The sequence below is a fragment of the Helianthus annuus genome, chromosome 13 (genome assembly GCF_002127325.2).
Source record: "Helianthus annuus cultivar XRQ/B chromosome 13, HanXRQr2.0-SUNRISE, whole genome shotgun sequence".
Lineage (NCBI taxonomy): Eukaryota > Viridiplantae > Streptophyta > Magnoliopsida > Asterales > Asteraceae > Helianthus > Helianthus annuus.
The window spans coordinates 134315402-134335301 of record NC_035445.2 but is presented as its reverse complement, the minus strand read 5'-3'; the positions used below and the strand labels follow the sequence as shown (position 1 = coordinate 134335301).

The 19900-nt window shown below is 37.6% G+C and overlaps 2 protein-coding genes and 1 pseudogene across 35 annotated transcripts; all 3 read right to left on the bottom strand.

Annotated features, from left to right (window-relative positions):
• Window positions 1–1795: 1795 nt before the first annotated feature.
• LOC110866955 lies at window positions 1796–4815 on the bottom strand (annotated as a pseudogene).
• Window positions 4816–6804: 1989 nt separating this feature from the next.
• Window positions 6805–10918, bottom strand: LOC110868621 (dnaJ homolog subfamily C member 2). Its single transcript, XM_022117830.2, has 2 exons — window positions 10692–10918; window positions 6805–9102 (listed from the first exon to the last, which is right to left on the bottom strand). The coding sequence occupies exon 2, from the start codon at window positions 9067–9069 to the stop codon at window positions 7126–7128; it is 1944 nt and encodes a 647-aa protein (XP_021973522.1). The 5' UTR covers window positions 9070–9102; window positions 10692–10918; the 3' UTR covers window positions 6805–7125.
• Window positions 10919–13137: 2219 nt separating this feature from the next.
• LOC110868622 lies at window positions 13138–19648 on the bottom strand. Of its 34 annotated transcripts, none has more exons than XR_004877814.1 (9): window positions 19485–19647; window positions 16721–16784; window positions 16489–16593; window positions 16372–16425; window positions 16079–16174; window positions 15296–15870; window positions 15035–15195; window positions 14727–14810; window positions 13138–13429 (listed from the first exon to the last, which is right to left on the bottom strand). XR_004877814.1 is itself a non-coding variant. In XM_035982520.1 (7 exons), exons 1-5 carry the CDS (start codon window positions 17044–17046, stop codon window positions 15813–15815), a joined length of 375 nt encoding a protein of 124 aa, XP_035838413.1. In that variant the 5' UTR covers window positions 17047–17126; the 3' UTR covers window positions 13138–13429; window positions 14727–14810; window positions 15035–15812. The 34 variants fall into 34 exon arrangements, 1 of the variants encoding a protein (XP_035838413.1); XR_004877808.1 differs by having other exon boundaries at window positions 16489–16616; window positions 19485–19646; XR_004877794.1 differs by lacking the exon at window positions 19485–19647 and adding an exon at window positions 16893–17116 and having other exon boundaries at window positions 16489–16616.
• Window positions 19649–19900: the final 252 nt, after the last annotated feature.

The following is a 19900-nucleotide window of genomic DNA, read 5'->3' as shown; positions in this document are numbered from 1 at the left end:
GGGCCTCTCAAATTGATTACAAACCGACGGTTCGGTTTGGTTTAAAACTGGTTTATTCGGTTCAGGAACCAGCTTAGGTTCCCGGTTTTTTCCCACGTTTAGACTGTGCGTAGTGGTTTTATCAATAATGCCCCCACCATGGGGCGTTTTCTGCCATGTGACAGTTCAGTCAGCATGGGGGCGTTATTGTAAAAGTGGCGTAGTGGGAATAATAACGCCCCTTCCAATCATTTAACAATTATTTTTTTATAGAGAGAAGGATAAAAGAAAAATAATAAGAAAATGAAACTACCAGTTGGACCACTTCCATTGGCCAGTCAATATCATCCTCATGCAATTTGTTTTAGGTTCAGCGTTATTTTAAAAATGCCGGATGTAATTTTGTCAAAGAACACGCCGGAAAACGCCCGGGTGTAATGAGATGGGGGCGTGTTCGGGCGTTTTTTTTTAAAACAAACGCCCCATTACGGGCGGTCTTACAAAATGTTATTTTAGAGACAAATATTTGCATACACTCAATCAGTGAATTAACCTTTGACCACATTTTATGTGTATCTATTGAATAAAATGATAGAAAAGTATGTATTATAGATGGGATTTTTACATATTTCCCCCTCCTAAGAAGCTTTATTACATATTTCCCTAAACTACAAATTTAATTACATATTTCCCCTTCCTAAAGAAGCCTTATTACATATTTCCCCAATCTCTAAATTTTTATTACATATTTCTGCAATCCCTAAATTTAATTACATATTTCACCTTCCTAAACCCTATATATTACATATTTATCAATTTCATTAAAAATACTCTTATAGAATTACTATTTTACCCCTAATGAGTTTATTAAATAAATAACTACAATATATTTCCTAGCTTCCTGCAATAATTATAATTTTAAAAGTAACAACTTGAATAATATTTTTAAATCTTTGTATGTGTTTCCAGTCAAAAATTCTTATTGATAGACATAGGAAAACCGGAAAGGTGTAATTGGATAAAGTAAGTTTATGGGTTATCCATGCTTAATCATAGATAAATGACATATGACAAAGGATAATATTTGCGAGTTCCATATTGTTCCATATAATACTTTATATCATTGCTTGTTACAACATCTTCGAAAGGGCATTAAGTAAATCAAGATCAAAAACAACTATTTTTTTTTTTTTTATCTTGGGTTATAATAAATTATTGACACCAAAGTTTTTATTTTATTTAAAGAAATTTAATTGGATTTCTTATGTATAAAAGATCATGGTTTTTCAACGTTTAAAATTATGCACTTTTTTTTCTAAAATTATTTGCAGCTTACGTCTTCTTAGAATCTTAGATATGCAGTTTGGCTTACAACTTGCAATCACATATTTTGCAAGTAAGATGCACACTTGCTGTTTCGAGCTGATGGATTTAGTTGTTTAAAAATATTAATTATACTATTTATCTCTAAATATATACAAAGATTTAAAAATAATAAAGGTAAAATAGTAATTCTATAAGAGTATTTTTAATAAAATGGATAAATATGTAATATATGAGGTTTAGGAAGGTGAAATATGTAATTAAATTTAGAGGTTAGGGAAATATGTAATAAAAATTTAAAGATTGGGGAAATATGTAATAAGGCTTCTTTAGGAAGGGGAAGTATGTAATTAAATTTATGGTTTAGGGAAATATGTAATAAAGCTTCTTAAGAGGGGGAAATATGTAAAAATCCCTATAGATTAAACTGATTGCCTCATTTTAGTACACACCGATGTAAACTGTAACCAAAACTTAACAATAAAACACATGACCAAGTTTATTCTGAATATTGTTACAACTTCAACTTTCATTTAATATTTTAATTTAATACAATAAGCCAGTCATTTCAGGTCATGTGTCTACTATCTCTGTCATAAGTCATAACCAACCCTCTATTTTGGTCAAAAATGCTAGCTATAATTATTTAAATTTCACACATTGCATTGATAATTACATGGAGTATCACTCTACCATACACCAACCGATACCGTATATTGCACGTCTAATTTCCGCCCACACAAAGGCCGAGGCAAGAGGAGAGTGAGGAGTTAACATATCCTCAAACCTTCTTGAGGATAACCTTAGATGTTGGTTGTTAAGGCTTCTGTTATGTCGCACGAAATGTTTAATCCTCCATAACGCGATCAATGTGGTCTCATCATCCGTATTTGCAAAGCAAACACGAAACCACCCGGGCTCAGAGCAATGAAAAGACTGGCCCGGTGAGACATTAAGCTTAAGTTCTTTAATTATAATCCGCCAGAATGTCATTTCTGATTCAAAAGTGGGTTCTTTTAGAAATTGACGCAAGTCCACCCAAAGAAACAAGCCCGCCTTGCTTTCCAAACTCCCTATCCTGACTTGGCATAGTTGACGGTTAAACATATCATGCCTACGGGCCAGTCTGATTCTGCTCTCGGAATAAAGGCATCAATGAACTTATTGCCCGAGAGCATAGAGGCAAGCATGTGTTGGGCTTAGATCGGAACAAGCCCAAAGCTCGAAATATTACGGGTGACACTCAAAACTCTTATCATTGTAGGAGTACACAATCCCGACTCCAAACCCGGGGAACCCCATGTCTTTGGAAAGACTATAAACCCGATGAACCAAGTCGAGGTTGCATTTGGGGTTCTTCCTTTATCACCTCGGCGATGCTCACGAACTCGTCACCTTTGGTTACCGTGCCGGCATATATCTCGTCACACACGAGGTGGATACTTTTATCATTAATGAAATTTACATCTTTTAAGGTCTCCCGGTCTTGGAACGTGCCTAACGGGTTCGATGGGTTGGCTATAAGCAACCCCTTGACCTTAACGTTGTTTCGTTTTGCATTCCTGTATGCGGTTTCGGGAGCTTCTTTAGTGATCTTGAAGTTCATCGTGCTTTCGCACACCCCCGGTACCAGCTTGACTCCAGTTCGCCATCTCAAATCTCGATCGAATCTGCAAAAGTTGAACAAAAATATGATTTGGAGTCAAACAAAAATAATATTAATCGAACTAATGCAGGGGCGGAATCAGAGGTGAATTTGAACTAAATCGAATTTATTTGAATTCGGTTTGAATTCGATTCAAATTCGGTTTTGAACACTAATCGAATTGAATCGAATATGAATTCATGTAAAAAAAAAAAAAATTCGAAAAAATCGATTCGGAAATTCGAAATTTGATTCGATGAACACCCCTAGAGTCAAGGTTGTCGATTGTCAATATTGTACAAATCAGTGGCGGACCTTTTTCCTGGGGGTGCGGAATTTTTTTAAAGATTTTAGACCCTTAGCTATATAAAAAAAATTTGTTTATAGCGGGTCGGATCGGGTCAGGTAGGGATGAGATCGGTACGATACCGTAAATACCGTTACCGAAATTGAGGAAATATTGATACCGATTACCTTATCGATTCGGTACCGGTACGGTACCGGTATTGGTACCGGTATTTCGATACTTTACCATATTAGTACCGGTTTAGTGTCATCCATTGTTTTACCTAAAAAAAATTCATGTGCAATTCATCCATCCATTATTAATTGAACTAGAGTAATGTATAGAGGAATGTAAACAAAGGGTAAACATATTAAGTATTCAAAAACATAAAAGTTTAAACTTTATAACTTTTTAACACATAAAAGTTTAAACTTTTTAACCTATCCTAAAATCCTATTATCTCGTGACTCTTGAACAAAATCGCATAAACATCAAAATAACAAAAAAAAAAAAAAAAAAAAAAAACATGTCGCTGGGGCGGCCTGAATTAACCAGTTTGCGGCCAGAATTTTGCAGTCGCCGACCGGAATTATGTTGTCGCTGGGCGCTGAAATGAGGCGGAGGGAGGGCGGGAGTCGCTGGCAAGTGGCAGCGATTTGTGTTTTTTTTTTTTTTTTTTTGTTTATTATGTGGACTGATTTTGTTTAACAAACCTAGTAGTTGGGTTGAGCTTGAATGGTTATTAAGTTATTGGGTTTGATGGGTTGAGTTAAGTTTTATTAAAGGGCTTAGTGGGCTAACTTGTTTACCTTATTTGATCGGGTTTCAATCCGTGTTCACAATTTTTTTTATATAAATTCATAACATTTTTTTCTAAGGGGTACGGTCGGAATTTTCCAAGGGGTGCGGACGAAAATTTCCAAGGGGTGCGGTCGTAATTTTTCGCGAAAAATACCACTAATTTTTTTTTAAGGGGTGCGGCCGCCCACCCACCCTATAATGTGAGTTTGCCCCTGGTACAAATCCATTGACCCCACACGTTAAATCACATGAATCGCACACCCAAGGGACCCACATGCACATTAGACCATCCGTAATGGGGCCTTATATCACGCCATATCCTCCCATTACGCCCCATAATGGGCAAAATAATCATTTTAATTCCCTAATTAGTATAATGATTCTTTCAGATTCCATATGCTACTTGGACAATCTATATGAACTTCTATAAGAATGTCCTCTCAATTAATATATGTACGTATATTGTAAGAAAACACACATCAAACAAATTGATTATGAAATGCATGTTCTGCAAACATGTTTCGCAAGCATTTTTGCGTACAAGATCTATTAGGTGAATTTAAGGGTTTATTTACTGAATTTTATTTGGCCATTTTGATTGGTCTACAAGTTTATTTGGTCAATAAAGGTTTACTTGGTCAATTTATTTTGTTTACAAACTAAGTGAGTGTTTTTATTTGCATTTTCATCGTGATTATGCCTAATAGAACTTGTACACAAAAATACTTGCAAAACATGTTTGCTAAACATACATTCCATAGTCGGTTTGTTTCATATGCATTTTCTTGCGCATATATATAAATTGAGAAACCTGCTTATAGAGATTATATAGATTATATGAGTTTTGAAAGAGTCGTTATACAAGTTAGGGGATTAAAATGACTATTTTTCCCAACGTGTGCTAGGCATGTGATTAAGATAACTAAGAAAACTAACTGGGTTTGTGGTAAAGGACTTGCAATGCAACAAAAAACAAACGTAAAGGACGTGCAATGAAACTTTTGAACATAAAGGACGTGCACTGCAATTTTATGTAAACATAAAGGACGTGTACTGCAATTTTGTCTTTTTTTTACATTGAAGTTTTTCAAATTTTATCAAAGAAGACGTCCCGTGCCCGCCGGGAAGCGCGGGTATAACAAGCTAGTTAAATACATGTAGTACACTAATCATTTTAGAGCATCTCTTTCTGATGATCCATTTTTGAGCATCTCCTTGGAATGTAACTAAAGATGTTAGATAGGCTTAGTCCACACTTTTTCCCCTTAACCTGTTATACTTGCTGAAGTTGTTCCTCAAATGTTTTTGACTTCTTGTAAGCTCAATTGCATGCTGGTTTAGTTTTGATAGATTTTAGTGATTTACCCAAAATCTTCGGACAGGTTGGTCCTTTAACTCTTTATATGGTTATAGGGCATGTGTAATCTCCCCCTACCAACTCAGCCATTGGGTGTTGGACACCGCTCCACATCGGCATTTTGGGGGCGTTTCGCAGGGGAGGGGGGAGGGGGGCGAGTGAGCGTGAGACCAAGGGGTGACTCTTGACTTGTTTTATGACCGGACACATTCACACTCATTTTTATATTTTTGACGCCTACGTTGAAGTGACGTGACACCACTTTTAGTGGAAATATTGTTTCTTTCGGCTATATCTCTACATACATGAAAGAATGAAAAATGTTCAAAATATCAAAGATATACAAGTTGGCATGTAGAGCTGCGAGTTGACTTGAGTTTGTATTCAAACCGAGTTAAAGCTTGGATTTCAATCGGTTAAGATATGTCGAGCCGAGCCAAGTTGGCTTGTTTAACTTCAATCCCAAGCCCAAGCAAGTCTGTATTAGGCCATACTTGTCTAGCTATATGTGTTAATGTTCCGATACTTGTTTTACCCATGTAAACGAATATATTATTAATTTCACAAGATTTAACATTTAAGTTTATGTTATCTCAAACAACTACGAAAAACAAGCCACAGACTGAAAACTACACCACTTAGGGTGTAAAGGGCACCCTCAGTAAACTTGATCCGGTAAATCAGGAGCACCTCCGCAAAGTCGCAAACCATTTGGGTTCCATGTTCAGGAAAGAATTTTGGTTTGTGAACCCAAAAAAGAATGCTATAAAAGGTTAAAAATTGGGTCCAGGCTCATCAGGTGAACCGGGAACAGCGCTGCTACTGAATCAGGTTCATTTGGGTACTTTTCGGTTGTAGTGAGGCGTCACACGATGGTTGTTTGGTTTATTTGGGTCCATCGGGTAGTTTTGGGGGTGCCCCCTTCACCCTTACTGCCTTCTAAATTGTTTTAAGAAAAAATTACAAGTTTTGTCCTTTATCTTTATACCACTTTTCAGGCGTTGTCCTTTTTAACGAATGTTGACAGGCGGTGTCCTTTACTAGGTATTTTGTTGCAAGTTTAGTCCTTTACACCCAACCCAGTTAAAAAACCATGTTAATTGTTGACAGGCGATGTCCTTTACTAGGTATTTTGTTACAAGTTTAGTCCTTTACCTAGGTATTTTGTTGCAAGTTTAGTCCTTTACACCCAACAATTAACAAGGTCTTTTAACTAGGTTGGGTGTAAAGGACTAAACTTGCAACAAAATACCTAGTAAAGGACACCGCCTATCAACATTTGTTAAAAAGGACACCACCTAAAAAGTGGTATAAAGATACAGGACAAAAATTGTAATTTTTCCTTGTTTTAATCTAAAATTCTCAAACTATTACCGTAACCATATTGTTTTGAAATCATAATAAACACATTGATAATGAACAAGATTAGTAAAATAAAGATGGTAGCATATTCAAATAACATGTTTAAACTCCAACTACAACTCATAAACAGTATAGATTCTTCATAGCGTTGACTTAATACAACAGTCAACCAATAACAAAAACCCATTACTACCCTATCCCAAAGAACATGAAAAACACATACCTCCAGTATCAAGTTGGCAATGTACCCACCCAAATCTCCTCAAAACCGCATTGTGCTTGCACCCACCTTCATCAGATAATACGCTTCAAAGCTCGGCTAGTGACAAAAACGATGCCCCGGTTAATAATCTCCAAAAAACGCGCTTATAATCACCCGCTTTGATTACTTTTCTTGTTTCTAAACTTCTCCTTGAGCAACGCAAACTGCTTCTTGCATTGGTTAACCGTTTTCCCGGGAACCGCAGCAGCAACGCGCTCCCAACGCTGGTTAGTTTCCTTAGGGAATGTCTTTAACGCTTGAACCAGAGCCGTTTCCTGCACAGCAGACCACGCATCCGGGTCCGAACTTGACCCGACCGGCTCCACTTTTTCCGTGGCTTGGCTCGGTTTCGGTGGAACCGGAACCACATCGGGTTGGGCCGGTGTCGGTGTAACCGTAGAAGATGTCCCCACGACTTCCTCTCTAGTCGTAAGCGGAGATGAAATCGTAACTGTTGGTTTTCTTTTCTCGAGAAACGAATCGAACGCCTTAGCGTTGTCCGGTTTTTGTAAAAGAACAGTTTTCGTTGCTTTTAAAATCTCCTCGACAGACCGTCCGGTTCCGATGTATTCCGATATCACCTCCCATCTTCTAGACGTTCCTTTCGGATACTTCACGATTCCTTTACGCAAAAGCTCGATCTCTTCTTTCCCCCATGGTTTCTCTTTCTCCTTTTTCTCGAAACTGCTTGTAGAAACACTTCCGTTGACTTTGACTTTCGCAGACCCATTTTGTTGACTGTTTTTCGTCGCATGATCTTTCTCAACATGGTCCGAGCTAATTGCCTGCTTTAGAAGCTCGGCTTGACTTTGACTATCGCCTTCTTTTCGTTCCATACCGTCACATAAATTTTGTAGTTGTAACATGTCAAGTGACATACATAAGTTTTCCACCTCATCCTGACTAATAGTAAGTGAATTATCAGACACCACAGCGGTTGAAACAGTTCGAAGACGTGTTCGTTCTTTTCGTAACAATTTCTTTTCTTTTTCTTTTTGTTTCTTTTGATTTGAAGCGGCTACAGCCGCCAGTCTATCCTCTTCTTCTTTCTTACGTCGATTTTCTTCCGCGATTCTCGCAGCTTCTTCCTCTTGTTGTTTCTTCGCCATAAACTTCGCTTCTTTCTTCTTCTGTTTCTCCGCTTTTAACGTTTCCTTTCTCCGTAAAATCCTCGGGTCCCGTTTATACGCGTTGTCTACGAGAGAACGTATCCTCACGTGCTCTTCTTTTCTCGCCTTTTCCGAAAGCTTTGCGTTTTGTCGTTCCATCCATCGTTTATGGTCACGTGATTCTGCTTGTTCAAGATCGTACTCGTCTTCATGCGGAAACTCTCTCCAACTTTTGAACGCAAACCAAAAATCGTAAAACGCGTCGACTTCTTTAAGCGGGGTATTGTCATCTCCTAGCATCGGGATCGGTTGACTCACCGACCACCGCCCATTTCTCATAAACGCCGGTCCGAACACCTTAAAGAAGTCTTGCGGCGAGCAATCGGTAGGAATCTCATCGTCGAATTCGTCTGTCGAGTCGTAAATTCTTCTCCGTGTTGGGTCCATTAACACTTCGTACGCTTCTTGAATGGCTTTGAAATGGTTTTCGATTTCGTCTTTTTTCGCTTGTTTTGCAGCTTCGGTTTCTTCTCCGAGAAGAAGAGCCGCTTGTTTGTCAGGGTGATGTCGCAAAGCGGTTTCACGATAACTCTTTCTAATTTGCTCCTCGGTTGCAAGATACCGTAAATGACCCAAGCCCAATAACGCGTAATGATCTTGTTGGGCCGTTTTGTCACCAGATTTCTTTTTACCTTTGCTGCTATATGAATCCGATGATTGCATATAGTCGTTTTCTTTGTCTTTAGGCAGATTCTCATCGTCACTGGGGACGTTTTCTTCCTCGTAATAGCCGCGGAGCTTAAGTGCGACATCATGAAAAGAATGACCGGCAGGTTCGAAACGTGTAGACTTTATTGGAAGACTGTTTGAGGAAACGTAAATTGCTTCACCATTTACAAGCTCGTTTGAATAAGTAATGAGATGAACAGTTGCACGAGACGTCATAGTTATCACGATTCAAGCATCCACAGCTTTAAGCTAACATTGAAGTAAGAAGAGCAAAAGTTAGTGGAGACAGACAGAGAACATGATATCAAGATGCTAAGCATGATCAGTACACTACATATATAATTTAAATACTGTATAAACACATAGCAATTAGCATGGAGTTTGACATTGTTAAAAGAAGAAGATAATTTTTAGTAGGAGTGAGCAAACCTTACCGTTAACCGAAATTAACCGATAACCAAACCACTACCAAACCGAATTAACCAATAACCGATATTGACGGTTATGGATAATGTTATTTGATTAGCCGATATGTTGGTTATGAATATGGTTAAAGGTGTCCAATAACGGAATAGTTAACCGAACTGAACCGGAATGAATTAAGACATGCTTTTACAATATATCTACATTTAAAATATACATGTTCAAAGAATCAAACTCTATATACATAAAAAACATATACGAAAGCTTTTATGTTATATAATTAGTTTTAAAATGTTTAAAAAATTATTATTGTATAAAACTGACTCATTTTATGCACGTGTATATTTTTTTTTGTCTTTTTTTATTTATAAAAACGATTGTAACTGAGACAATAATCGTCTAATTTTTTTTTTTAATTTTGGTTAACAATTCTTTTTTTTTTTTTTGAAAAAGAAGTTTAAACACATCTATTAACGACATATAAACATTTAAAACAGAGACGATTACAAACTAATGGCAGGTAGACGAGCAACAAGTTGCGCCGCTACCCCCTTCTGATATGTTCATTTCGTTTAAATTTTCGTTCAAACTTAGAAGATTAATTAACCGAAACCGAACCACAACCGAGTCTCATAACCGATTAACCAAACCAAAGTTCGGTTATGGATATGGTTAAGAAAACTCCTTAAACGAAGCTAGCAGTTACGGATATGGTTAAAGGTAATAACCGAACCAAACCAAACCACCATTTGCACACCCCTAATTTATAAGATGGAATCATATCACTTTGTACTATCGCAACTATTCAATCGCCTTTGCCTAGATGGATACACATACTTATGATTCAAATTTGACATATAACACCAATTCCACTGTTATCCATATTGTTAAAATTTGCATTCGGTGCACAATCATGAACTGTAGCATTTAAACAAATATGCACCACTCACATTTTCAAGGATGTATTGTGTGGCAGATCAAGATAAAAAAATCTAACCTAAAAAGTAATCACAAAAAAAAAAAAAAAAAAAAAAAAAAAAAAAAAAAAAAAACTTTTTTCAGAGAAGCATGAATTTTATCAAGATTCAATCTCCGTTATCAAAAGCTACCACCACAAAACACACATTTCAGCTCACACAACACTAAAACCACCATAAACCGTCATATACACGCAACTAAATCCAGCAAAACACTTTGTATAAACACAAACTCACATACTTACAAAACTCATAAATCAAAACACATAAATCAGTAACAATAAACAAGGCTCCAGAAAACAATCCTATACAATAAACCGATTCCAACACATACAGCTACATCTAATACGCAATTCAACAATCAACAGATTTATATAACATGACATTGAACAAACTACAAAATATTAGGGTTCTGATTGAAGGAAACGATGTAGTTACCTAATGGATGCAGTGTAAACGGTGAGATGGTGGTGAATAGAGCGATCGATCTGTAAATTAGGTTGTAAGAGATGAAGAAGATGATCGAGATTGAGTAGATATGATTGATGATTAATGAGATTTTGCAGGTTTGATGAGAGGCGCTGAGAGATTGGAGATGTGGGGGTTTAGGGTTAATAGGGTTGGGCTGTAAAAGGCCTTTATTATGTCAAGTGTTTAGTTTCCGTGCATACTTTGAGTTGTTTTTATGCTTGTAGTCCAAAAATAGAAGTTTACTTGTTTGATCCCTAGACTATCTTTTGTGACCAGTTCAGTTCTTCAACGAAAAGATTGCAAACTGTATCATTTGTCTTCAAAGTATAAAAAACGTACTCGATGTTTGCAAACTCATGTACGTTACGTCTTTTAACCCTAACCTAGTTAGTTTTTTTTTCATTAAATCTGACCAAGTAGACCCAAGGTATTTTGGTCATTTCCTATACAATTACAATTTTATTTTTTATAAACAAATAAAACCCACCCACCCTCACCCTCACCCTACCCCTCTATCTCTCTCTATATATCTAAAGTCTCTAATCTGCCACCACCTACTTGGTACCACCTCCATACACACATCAGACCACTGCCACCACCTCCATACACCACTACCACCACCCACTTGCCACCATCTCCATACACCCAATCGGACCACCATTCTACCACCACCACCACCACCATAAACAACCCTCTTTTTTCTCACTTTTTTCTCTCTTTTCCACACAACCACCATTAGGCCGTCGCCACCCGACCATCACAACCACCCGCCCACCGCTACTAATCTTCTCAAATCATATATCTGTAACACCTCCTGCACCGCCTCCCCTTAAACACCTCCGGCACCGCCTCCCTTTAACACCTCCGTCACCGCCTCTCATCACGGTTTCCAGGTTTGAATAGAACCCAGGCTAATAGAAAACAATTATAGTATGATGTTCATGAAAATTTGAATGCAAATAAATGAGTTGTTTGATAAAATCATGAACGGGTCAAAAGTTTTGTAAATATATATTAAGCTGAAGGCTTAAAAGTCTTAAATTTTGTTAATCCGGGTGTCGGATATTAACTACATATGATGGAGAATCAATTTACGATTACGTAGGAAGAAATGTGAACAAAACAGATAAAAAACGAGAGAGTTATGTCCGTTTTGGTAAAATTATGGTTAGCTGGAAAATTTAGGTCTGATAACGAAATTCGCTGGAAATATTGCATCCTCCGCCACGCGACGGAGGAGCAAATTTCTGGCGTGACACGCGACGCTGCTCGCGGCCCGCGAAAGGATCTAGTAAATGTGTCGCGGCCCGCGAGGGCCACTAAACCTGGCAAAAGTGCTGCTGTACCATTGTTTTGATATTGGGAACTTGTTTAAACATGTTTTAAACTAGTATCACTGTCTCATTTCATGTTTTATGAAATGTAGGTATAAAGTAAGTTACCGGAGGACGATCAAGCTCACCAATGAAGAACCGAACACGATCAAGATTCAAGCTTTCGCGCTAAGTTTCGCCGTCACGTTTTAAACGGTGAATTTACATACAAGATGTTAATGTTTTATTTCTTAAAAAGTTTTAACAAACTCGTATTTTCAAGTGTATGTTTAATCATAAATACACTATGTTTATCGAAATCTACAAGAAAAATCGTATAAATTAAGTAAGGGTCTTACAATCCCACAATTCTTTAGCACTATTATAGTGTCATAGTCCAGCATAGATTTCATTTGGTTGAGCCATAGCAACAATACTGAATGTTTTTGCATCTAACTCAAAATTTTGAAATCCTGCTCAGAGTAGTTTTTTGGTTTCTTTGTCTCTTCAACTTAGATCTTTGGTACTGGGTACCATTGGAACATGTGGTCCGAATATAACGGACTTCCAACATCCAGTGTTTCGTTGAGCTAGAACATGTGTCATTCGACGTTGCTAGATATATAGTGTTCAGATTTGTCAAACATCGGAGGCTTGTTACTAAAACAAGTGTTGTGAAGATCGTGATTGTTTTGAGACATCCTTTTGATCTTTTGAAAAACAAAGTGTGTCCAAAAATTTTAGTGAAACTGATACTTTACTCAGTAATTCGATTTAATGAACATACCGATTATCAGTTATGTGAGATAATCTTTTTGTATTAAATTGATTGTTAAATCAAATTTAATGTGAGCTAGCACTGATACCATTTGTTAAGATCCGAGTGTGTTTTATCTATGAAATAGTGAAGTGTAATTAAAGGAACTTTAATGAATGCAATGAAATTTAAACACAAGCACAAATATGAAAAGTTCTCATACTGTATTTCGTTTATAATCAAAGGATTACAATTACAAGTTATAACTATCATTCCCCCTTAGCATGATCACTATAACTCTTTGCACGTACAAAAGGGATGTGGTGAAAGTGATAAATAGATCTTAACTAGAAGCGTTACCCGCCGCGATGCGGCGGGGTCTAGATTTATATTTCTGTTCAGATGGTTGCCATTCTTACAAAGTCAGTCACATCGACACAATTAGTTACATAGCTGAACCAAAAAAGTTAGCATCTAGTTACGGTTTCAGTTTTTACGACTAACATTAAGGATGTTAGTTACATGACTTGAGCAAAAGAGATGGTCCTAGGTGACATGGCTTCTTGAGTGACGGCTTTCAGTTGTTGTGGTTTCCTATCATTCTTGACGCCCCATCTTAGAAGCACTGCTTGAATCTGAAATTTCAAAGAGGTTTGTTAGTATATTTTATGTCTTAACATAAGGCGGTCCTAATTAAGTCAATCATAGACATAAATATCAAACCCATGTACTACTTTAACTAATTTATACACTGTAAAAAAATTATTCTGCTTGGCATATAGACACATATAAACACAAAATACGTACATGTTTCTATCTACATGATTCTTTACTAATTGTAAATAAATAAATCTTTTTTGTCACATATATAGACACAAATACGTATGTCTCTGTCTACATGATATACAAACGCTTGAATTACGCTAAATTGTCAACATATAATACAAACTTAAAGTTCAACTATCAGAAAGCAAATGGGATAGTATTTATCATAACAAAACTGATAAATTTGATTAAAACTATATTAATCATCTTGAGTATTTTATATTAATAATTATTATTCAGTTTTGCAAATTCAGAACCCAAAAGGCCTTTTTTCTATTGACAATCAAACAACATACAACTCGTTTTCATACAGTGACCAACAGGCTAAAGAATCCAAATATAGTAAATGAAAGGGTTCATATAATAGCACCTATTAGCAAGCATTATGGCCCAGTGGTGAGTGGCCACAATCAACTGATCACGCAATTTTAACTATAGAATCAGATGAAACTAAATAATTCATAGTGCTTTGAAAAATAATGCATGTTAGAAAAGAGCAGACCGTTATAATTATATATTACGGTTAAACTAAAACGTATAAGTAGTTATGTGGTCTACTTAACGTCCCTCATATTCAGTGGCGAAGCTTGAGATTTCCGACGGGGGGGTCGAAAGCATATATACCCAAAACTTTTTATAGAACCAGGGGTCGAAAACGTATATAACCAAAAATTTCTATACGAAAAGCACATGTATTACACTACTGAGCGAAAAGTTCGGGGGGGCCAAGCGTGCCCTCCGGCCCCTTCTAACCTGCGCCAATGCACGCGACCCTGATGGTTATGAGTTATGACTCCGATTTTGAATTTCTCAAAATTTCAATATGTTAAGTTTTTATTTTGGTATGTTTTTAATGTAAGTGGTGTGAAACCAAATATGTCCTTAATCATATTGTATTTTAGACAGTGAAGTTCACTGTCTTATGCAGACTTTTAAAATTTTCGCTGAGCGTGGGTACCCCGTACCCTACACAAAGAGCCACAGCCGATGTAAAAGATTTGTTGATTACCATATGCATCTAACAATTAGTTGCTAGAACATATGTATCATGCTTTCTGTCCACACAAACACACACGGTAATGGGGAGAGAAGACTCGAAAATCATACCTGATATGCAACAAAATCACATTTCCCCAACTTCTCATGCCAATAGAGTGCTAACGCGCAATGTGCGCTGCCACAGACCGGATCCTAAAAGATACCAAAACATAGTGAAGGGTCAAACAATCTTACTAAAAAGTAAAACTAACCAGATTCCAACAAAGGTAATCCCAAATTACCAATTATTTTCTTTTTTTGAACAACCAAACAAAGTGCTAATGTGTAATTCACATTTATAACAGTGTCTACTTCCTAACATAACAAAATCCCAAATTTTACCAAATTGGTTTGCAACATCATTCCAACACAATTACCTCATCAACCTAATCTTCGGGCCGAAAACACGCGAATAGAAGTCAAATCCCGACCCGTCAGGTGCCCGTGCTGTAATTATCACCGCCCTACCCGGACCCTCTTTGATCTTATGACACTACGGCTTGAAATCCGCAACTTCTTCCGCTGATGAAAGCACCACCTGCTAGCATCCAACAAAACAAAAAACAACCTTCAAACTATTCATTCTTTAACCACAACCAACATTTTCACCAAAAGCATAACCAAACTAAAACACATACAACAATATCATCAAATGCGTTCTTCATCAAAACATCAACAACCGGAACACCATTTAACATCTCCGAAACCACAGAAACCTCAACATCTTTAAAAACAGAAACCCTCCCAACCAGAAAATCCAACTCTATGTAAAGCCCATGTTCCGAATCATTGATCTCGTTAGTCGGAATCCGGTTATCAGTCAAAACTCCAGACAGAGTTGAGAACTCAACCGAGTTAGAATCCACTTATCCAGACTCAAACACAAAGTGTGAAGCTGCTAAAGTTGCATGACCACAAAGCGGAACCTAACATAAAAAAATAACAAAATTAATTATTCACAAATTATGTTCTAGTGGTCTAGTTTCATGTATAGAAACCAGCACGTTAAATTATCAACTTTCGATACACAAGTGAACCAACGGAGGTTGAATCTTAGTTTTTCTGTACGGTGATCAGCCGATAAAAAACCGGTGGTCGGAAGGTTAAACTCGGTCGTAACCCATTGCATCCACTTATCGGCTTTCGATATGTTGTCTAACCAGCAAACGACTGCCGGATTGCCTTTAAACGCTGTATCGGTGAACGCATCAACCTGTTGATCAGAAAAATGCACTCTTGTCAACTCAACCATTATATGAATCTTTGAAAAGCTCCATGCTTACTTTTCAAAGCTGCTCTTAGTAATTTACTTCGAGTCATTATCTTTTCTAAAATAAAATTTAGATGGGTTGAAATTTAGAAATTGTAATACATCTTGAAAAACGTGAACAGAAAACAGGAGAAAGATTACAAAAGCTCACCGGAGATGTCGGTTCTCAACTCCGGTGTATTCCTTTCGACGATCCGAATCGGATGGTGAGCGGCTCAACTCTCCGGTACAGTACCGCAGCTGTTAACTTGGCCAAAAAAAAAACAATAACAAAATCCTCAAAAGAAACAACGAATTTCAGTCTAAAAATTTGCAAATCAGGTACATGTTCACATAAACATATGAATTCATATCACAACAAAACAATATTTTCATGGTAAACAATAGATATAACAATAGTAAAGGAAATTTGCTACAGTTAATCGATCGTGTAGACAAACTTACTGATGAATTACCATCCACGGTCTTCAATTTTAAATTTATATCTTCAAATCCAATCTGCCACCACACTGTGTTAGATCTAGGAACGAAAAAAAGAGATCATAGATTCGGATCGCTTACAGTTGACATGAAGAAAGAAGTAAAGAGAAGCCTTTCGATGAACAAAGTGATTCCATCATACACCAAATATCCTTTTCAACTTCTCGAATACGAATACACGCGAATCTTAACCAAAACACCCATAATTTCTGTTATAAAACCCACATGACTTCAACAAATAGTTACAATTAACCCTAACCCTAACAACAACATGAAGGTTGAAGGAGCTTCTAAACAACGACTATAAACTCACCGAGCAGAGGCCGGTTTGGCGTCGTCTACCGCTGCAACTCCACCGTCTCCAGAGACTCGTTCGCCTGCAAATCAATAAAAAAAATATGTGAAATTTGAGTGTGAATCAACAAATCTGTGATTGTGTTATCATTTCCACACTGTTTTGCGGAGGCATCCCATGAGCTCCATACCCGATCTACCAAAATTATACCCAGATTATTATCCAAGACATGAAGGTAGACTTTCGTTCATCGAACCTTGGTCCGGATTCTTGCCGAAATTATGTATTACCAAAAATAGTCTCAAACAACATACCAAGAGCAGATCTAACTGAAAATTTAACATGCAGTACAATACAATACTTATCGGATCTTCGCCGGAGACTGTGACACCCTGCTGAAACACTCTAGCTTGACAGTGGCTGCTTTAACTTTCGGGACGAAAGTTCTTAAAACTTGGGGATAATGTGACACTCTAGGTTTTTCCGAACGAACACCTTGTAATATTTTTGTGTATATATATGTTATTAAATGAAAACGTGATCTTTTTTTTTTTTGCATGATATGTGTTGTGTATGTATTATATATATATATAAGTATACGCGTATATACTAGCGACTCGAGACCATGACTCGCAACCACTCGGTTTCGAGTGGGCCACTCGGTCTCGAGTGGGCCGTAACCGGTTTGGGCCGAAACCCCCTAAGCCTACCTTGAAGCCTTATATAAAATCTCCAACATTTCCCCACTTCCCTCATTTGTTACACAAACATATCCACACACTCCTTCTATTCTCTCTCACTAGAAAACCCCAAACAACATCCCATTCTCTTCCAACCTTCGGTTCAAGCTCGGATTTCACAAGGAATCTCGGTCAAGATCATCATCACTCGGACACTTCATTTTCTCGGTTCCTTTTCCTTTGCTTCGGCTCCTTCTTCACAACCGGTTAGTGATTATTTTATGTGTGTTTTATGTGTATTAAGTGAACTAGAAAGTGTTTAGTTAAAATTGTTATGCATGATTTTAGGTTGATTTGTGAGTTTCACTATATGTGTAAACCATTATGTGTAAATACTTGGTAACATGTTTAAAGATGGCTAGAAAATGGTAGTTTAAGAGTATTCATGGCCAACCAAACTATGCTTCATTGTTTCTTGCAAAATGATGTTGTTAAACATAAGATTTCGGCTACAAAATGTATGTTTTCTTGTTCTTGCATGATGATCTTGTTAAAATAGGTGATTTTGGTTCATAAAAATGTATGATTATGATAAGATGAAAACCCTAGAAATTTATGAATATAGGATGAACTTGTTGAATATGGTTGGAAGATTTTAAAAAGGGCAATGTTTGATCCATGTTTACTAATGGTCAGATTAGGAAAAGTGTTAGTTGAAACCTTATTGGTTGTTTCCTGATTTGGGCCTGAATACATAGTACAATTTAGCCTGATGTATCTGAATCAACACGTGAACATGAAAAGGACAGCATTGCGACTCGAGACCACACGGTTGCGACTCGTAACCATAGCGTGACAACTCGAAACCACAGCGGTTGCGACTCGTAACCATAGCGTGACAACTCGAAACCACAGCGGTTGCGACTTGCGACCACAGCGTGACAAGCCGAGACCTCCTGGTTGCGACTCGAGATCACCTGGTTGCGACTGGGCTGTTCACTTTGGTTATTGGGCCATAATGTGTGTATTATGGGCTACCTGTTGACTGGACTATGTGTTGCTGTTTGATTTTGTAAATGTTAGGGCCGGCCCAATAACCCACTGTTTACTTGTATGCATGCAACGTGTTAGTTAAGTGTAGATTTTGCGTGATTGCTTGTACACCAAACCTGACTTACCGGTAACCATGTTAGGACGTGGTGACCAACGTGTTTGACAAGTAACCTAATCTGCCGAGCAACCCAAGATGAGTTCACACACTAAAAGCATGCGTCCCGCGGAGGGACACGAACAAACTACCAACTTTGGGAAAAACACTTTTGACCCATTACTCCGGGGGAAAACAGAATGGGTAATTACTATCTCCGGGGGAGATACGTTTGGATATTATTTATAAATCACAACTAGCCATGCTAAACGAAACTCTATCACTTTAAGTCCCTGCTTACAGTACCGATTAATCGCCGGGGGCGAACGGGTTATTAGTTGATAGCGCTATTAGGTTTGACAACCTCACACCGTGACCGGGGGAGATCGGGCGTGAACTAGTAGACCTTGCAACATGGTCAATGACGATAGACATTGACTCGGGGCACAACAACTTTCCGTCAACAGTTTCGGTATCTACAGTTTAGTGAGCTTACAGGTGGGGTAGCTCCCCACAACGTGATTATAAATGCTTTATCTAAACAACTTAAGTTTTTGGTAAACTAAAACTGGACAACTAGTGAACTCACTCAGCATTATTGTTGACCCCTTACTGCATGCTTTGCAGGTAACCAGTGACTCAGGAGCTGCTGCTTGGGGATGTGTAGTGTTCGTCAAAACCTGTGTGTTGGGTTTAACTATCTTGAACTAAGGACTATCTTTAAAACTATTTGGTTTATGCTTCCGCTGTTTTGTTAAACTAATTATCGAACTTAACTACGATGTTGCTAACTACTTTGGATATTAAATATTTCTACTATTAATTCAATGCTCAGTATGATTGGTGGCTGGATCCTGGTCAGTCACGCCTCCAAGCGGTGGTGTTCCGCATGTGGATTTTGGGGGTGTGACAGAGACTGGCCGGACTTCACCTGAAGTACAACCCTACAACTCACCGCCGCCATGTCGGTCGTTTATGCGTCGGAAGTGAGAGGCGCTGCCGTGCGCAGTCGGGTTCACCACCAGAAACGGTGGTCCTTCCACCGTATCTCTCTTCTCTCTCTCTCTAAAATCCGTGACTCTCCTTTTTATGTCTCTCTATGTGTGTCTGGCATGGTACACAACTGCACCCCATAACAACTGGTACAACACGTGAGGCATAATTTACAACCATTGATGCATAGAAATGTTGAAAAATAGAGTATTATATAATAGAGAAGAACTATTTATAGTAAGTACAAACATCTGTTAGGCATTCAGGGCTAAAATCACCTTGATAGCGATATCTAACATTCCTAACAGAAAATATTATCAAATGTTTAGAGAACATCTGACCATCTTAACATCTGTTCTAAGACTCCTTACAACAATT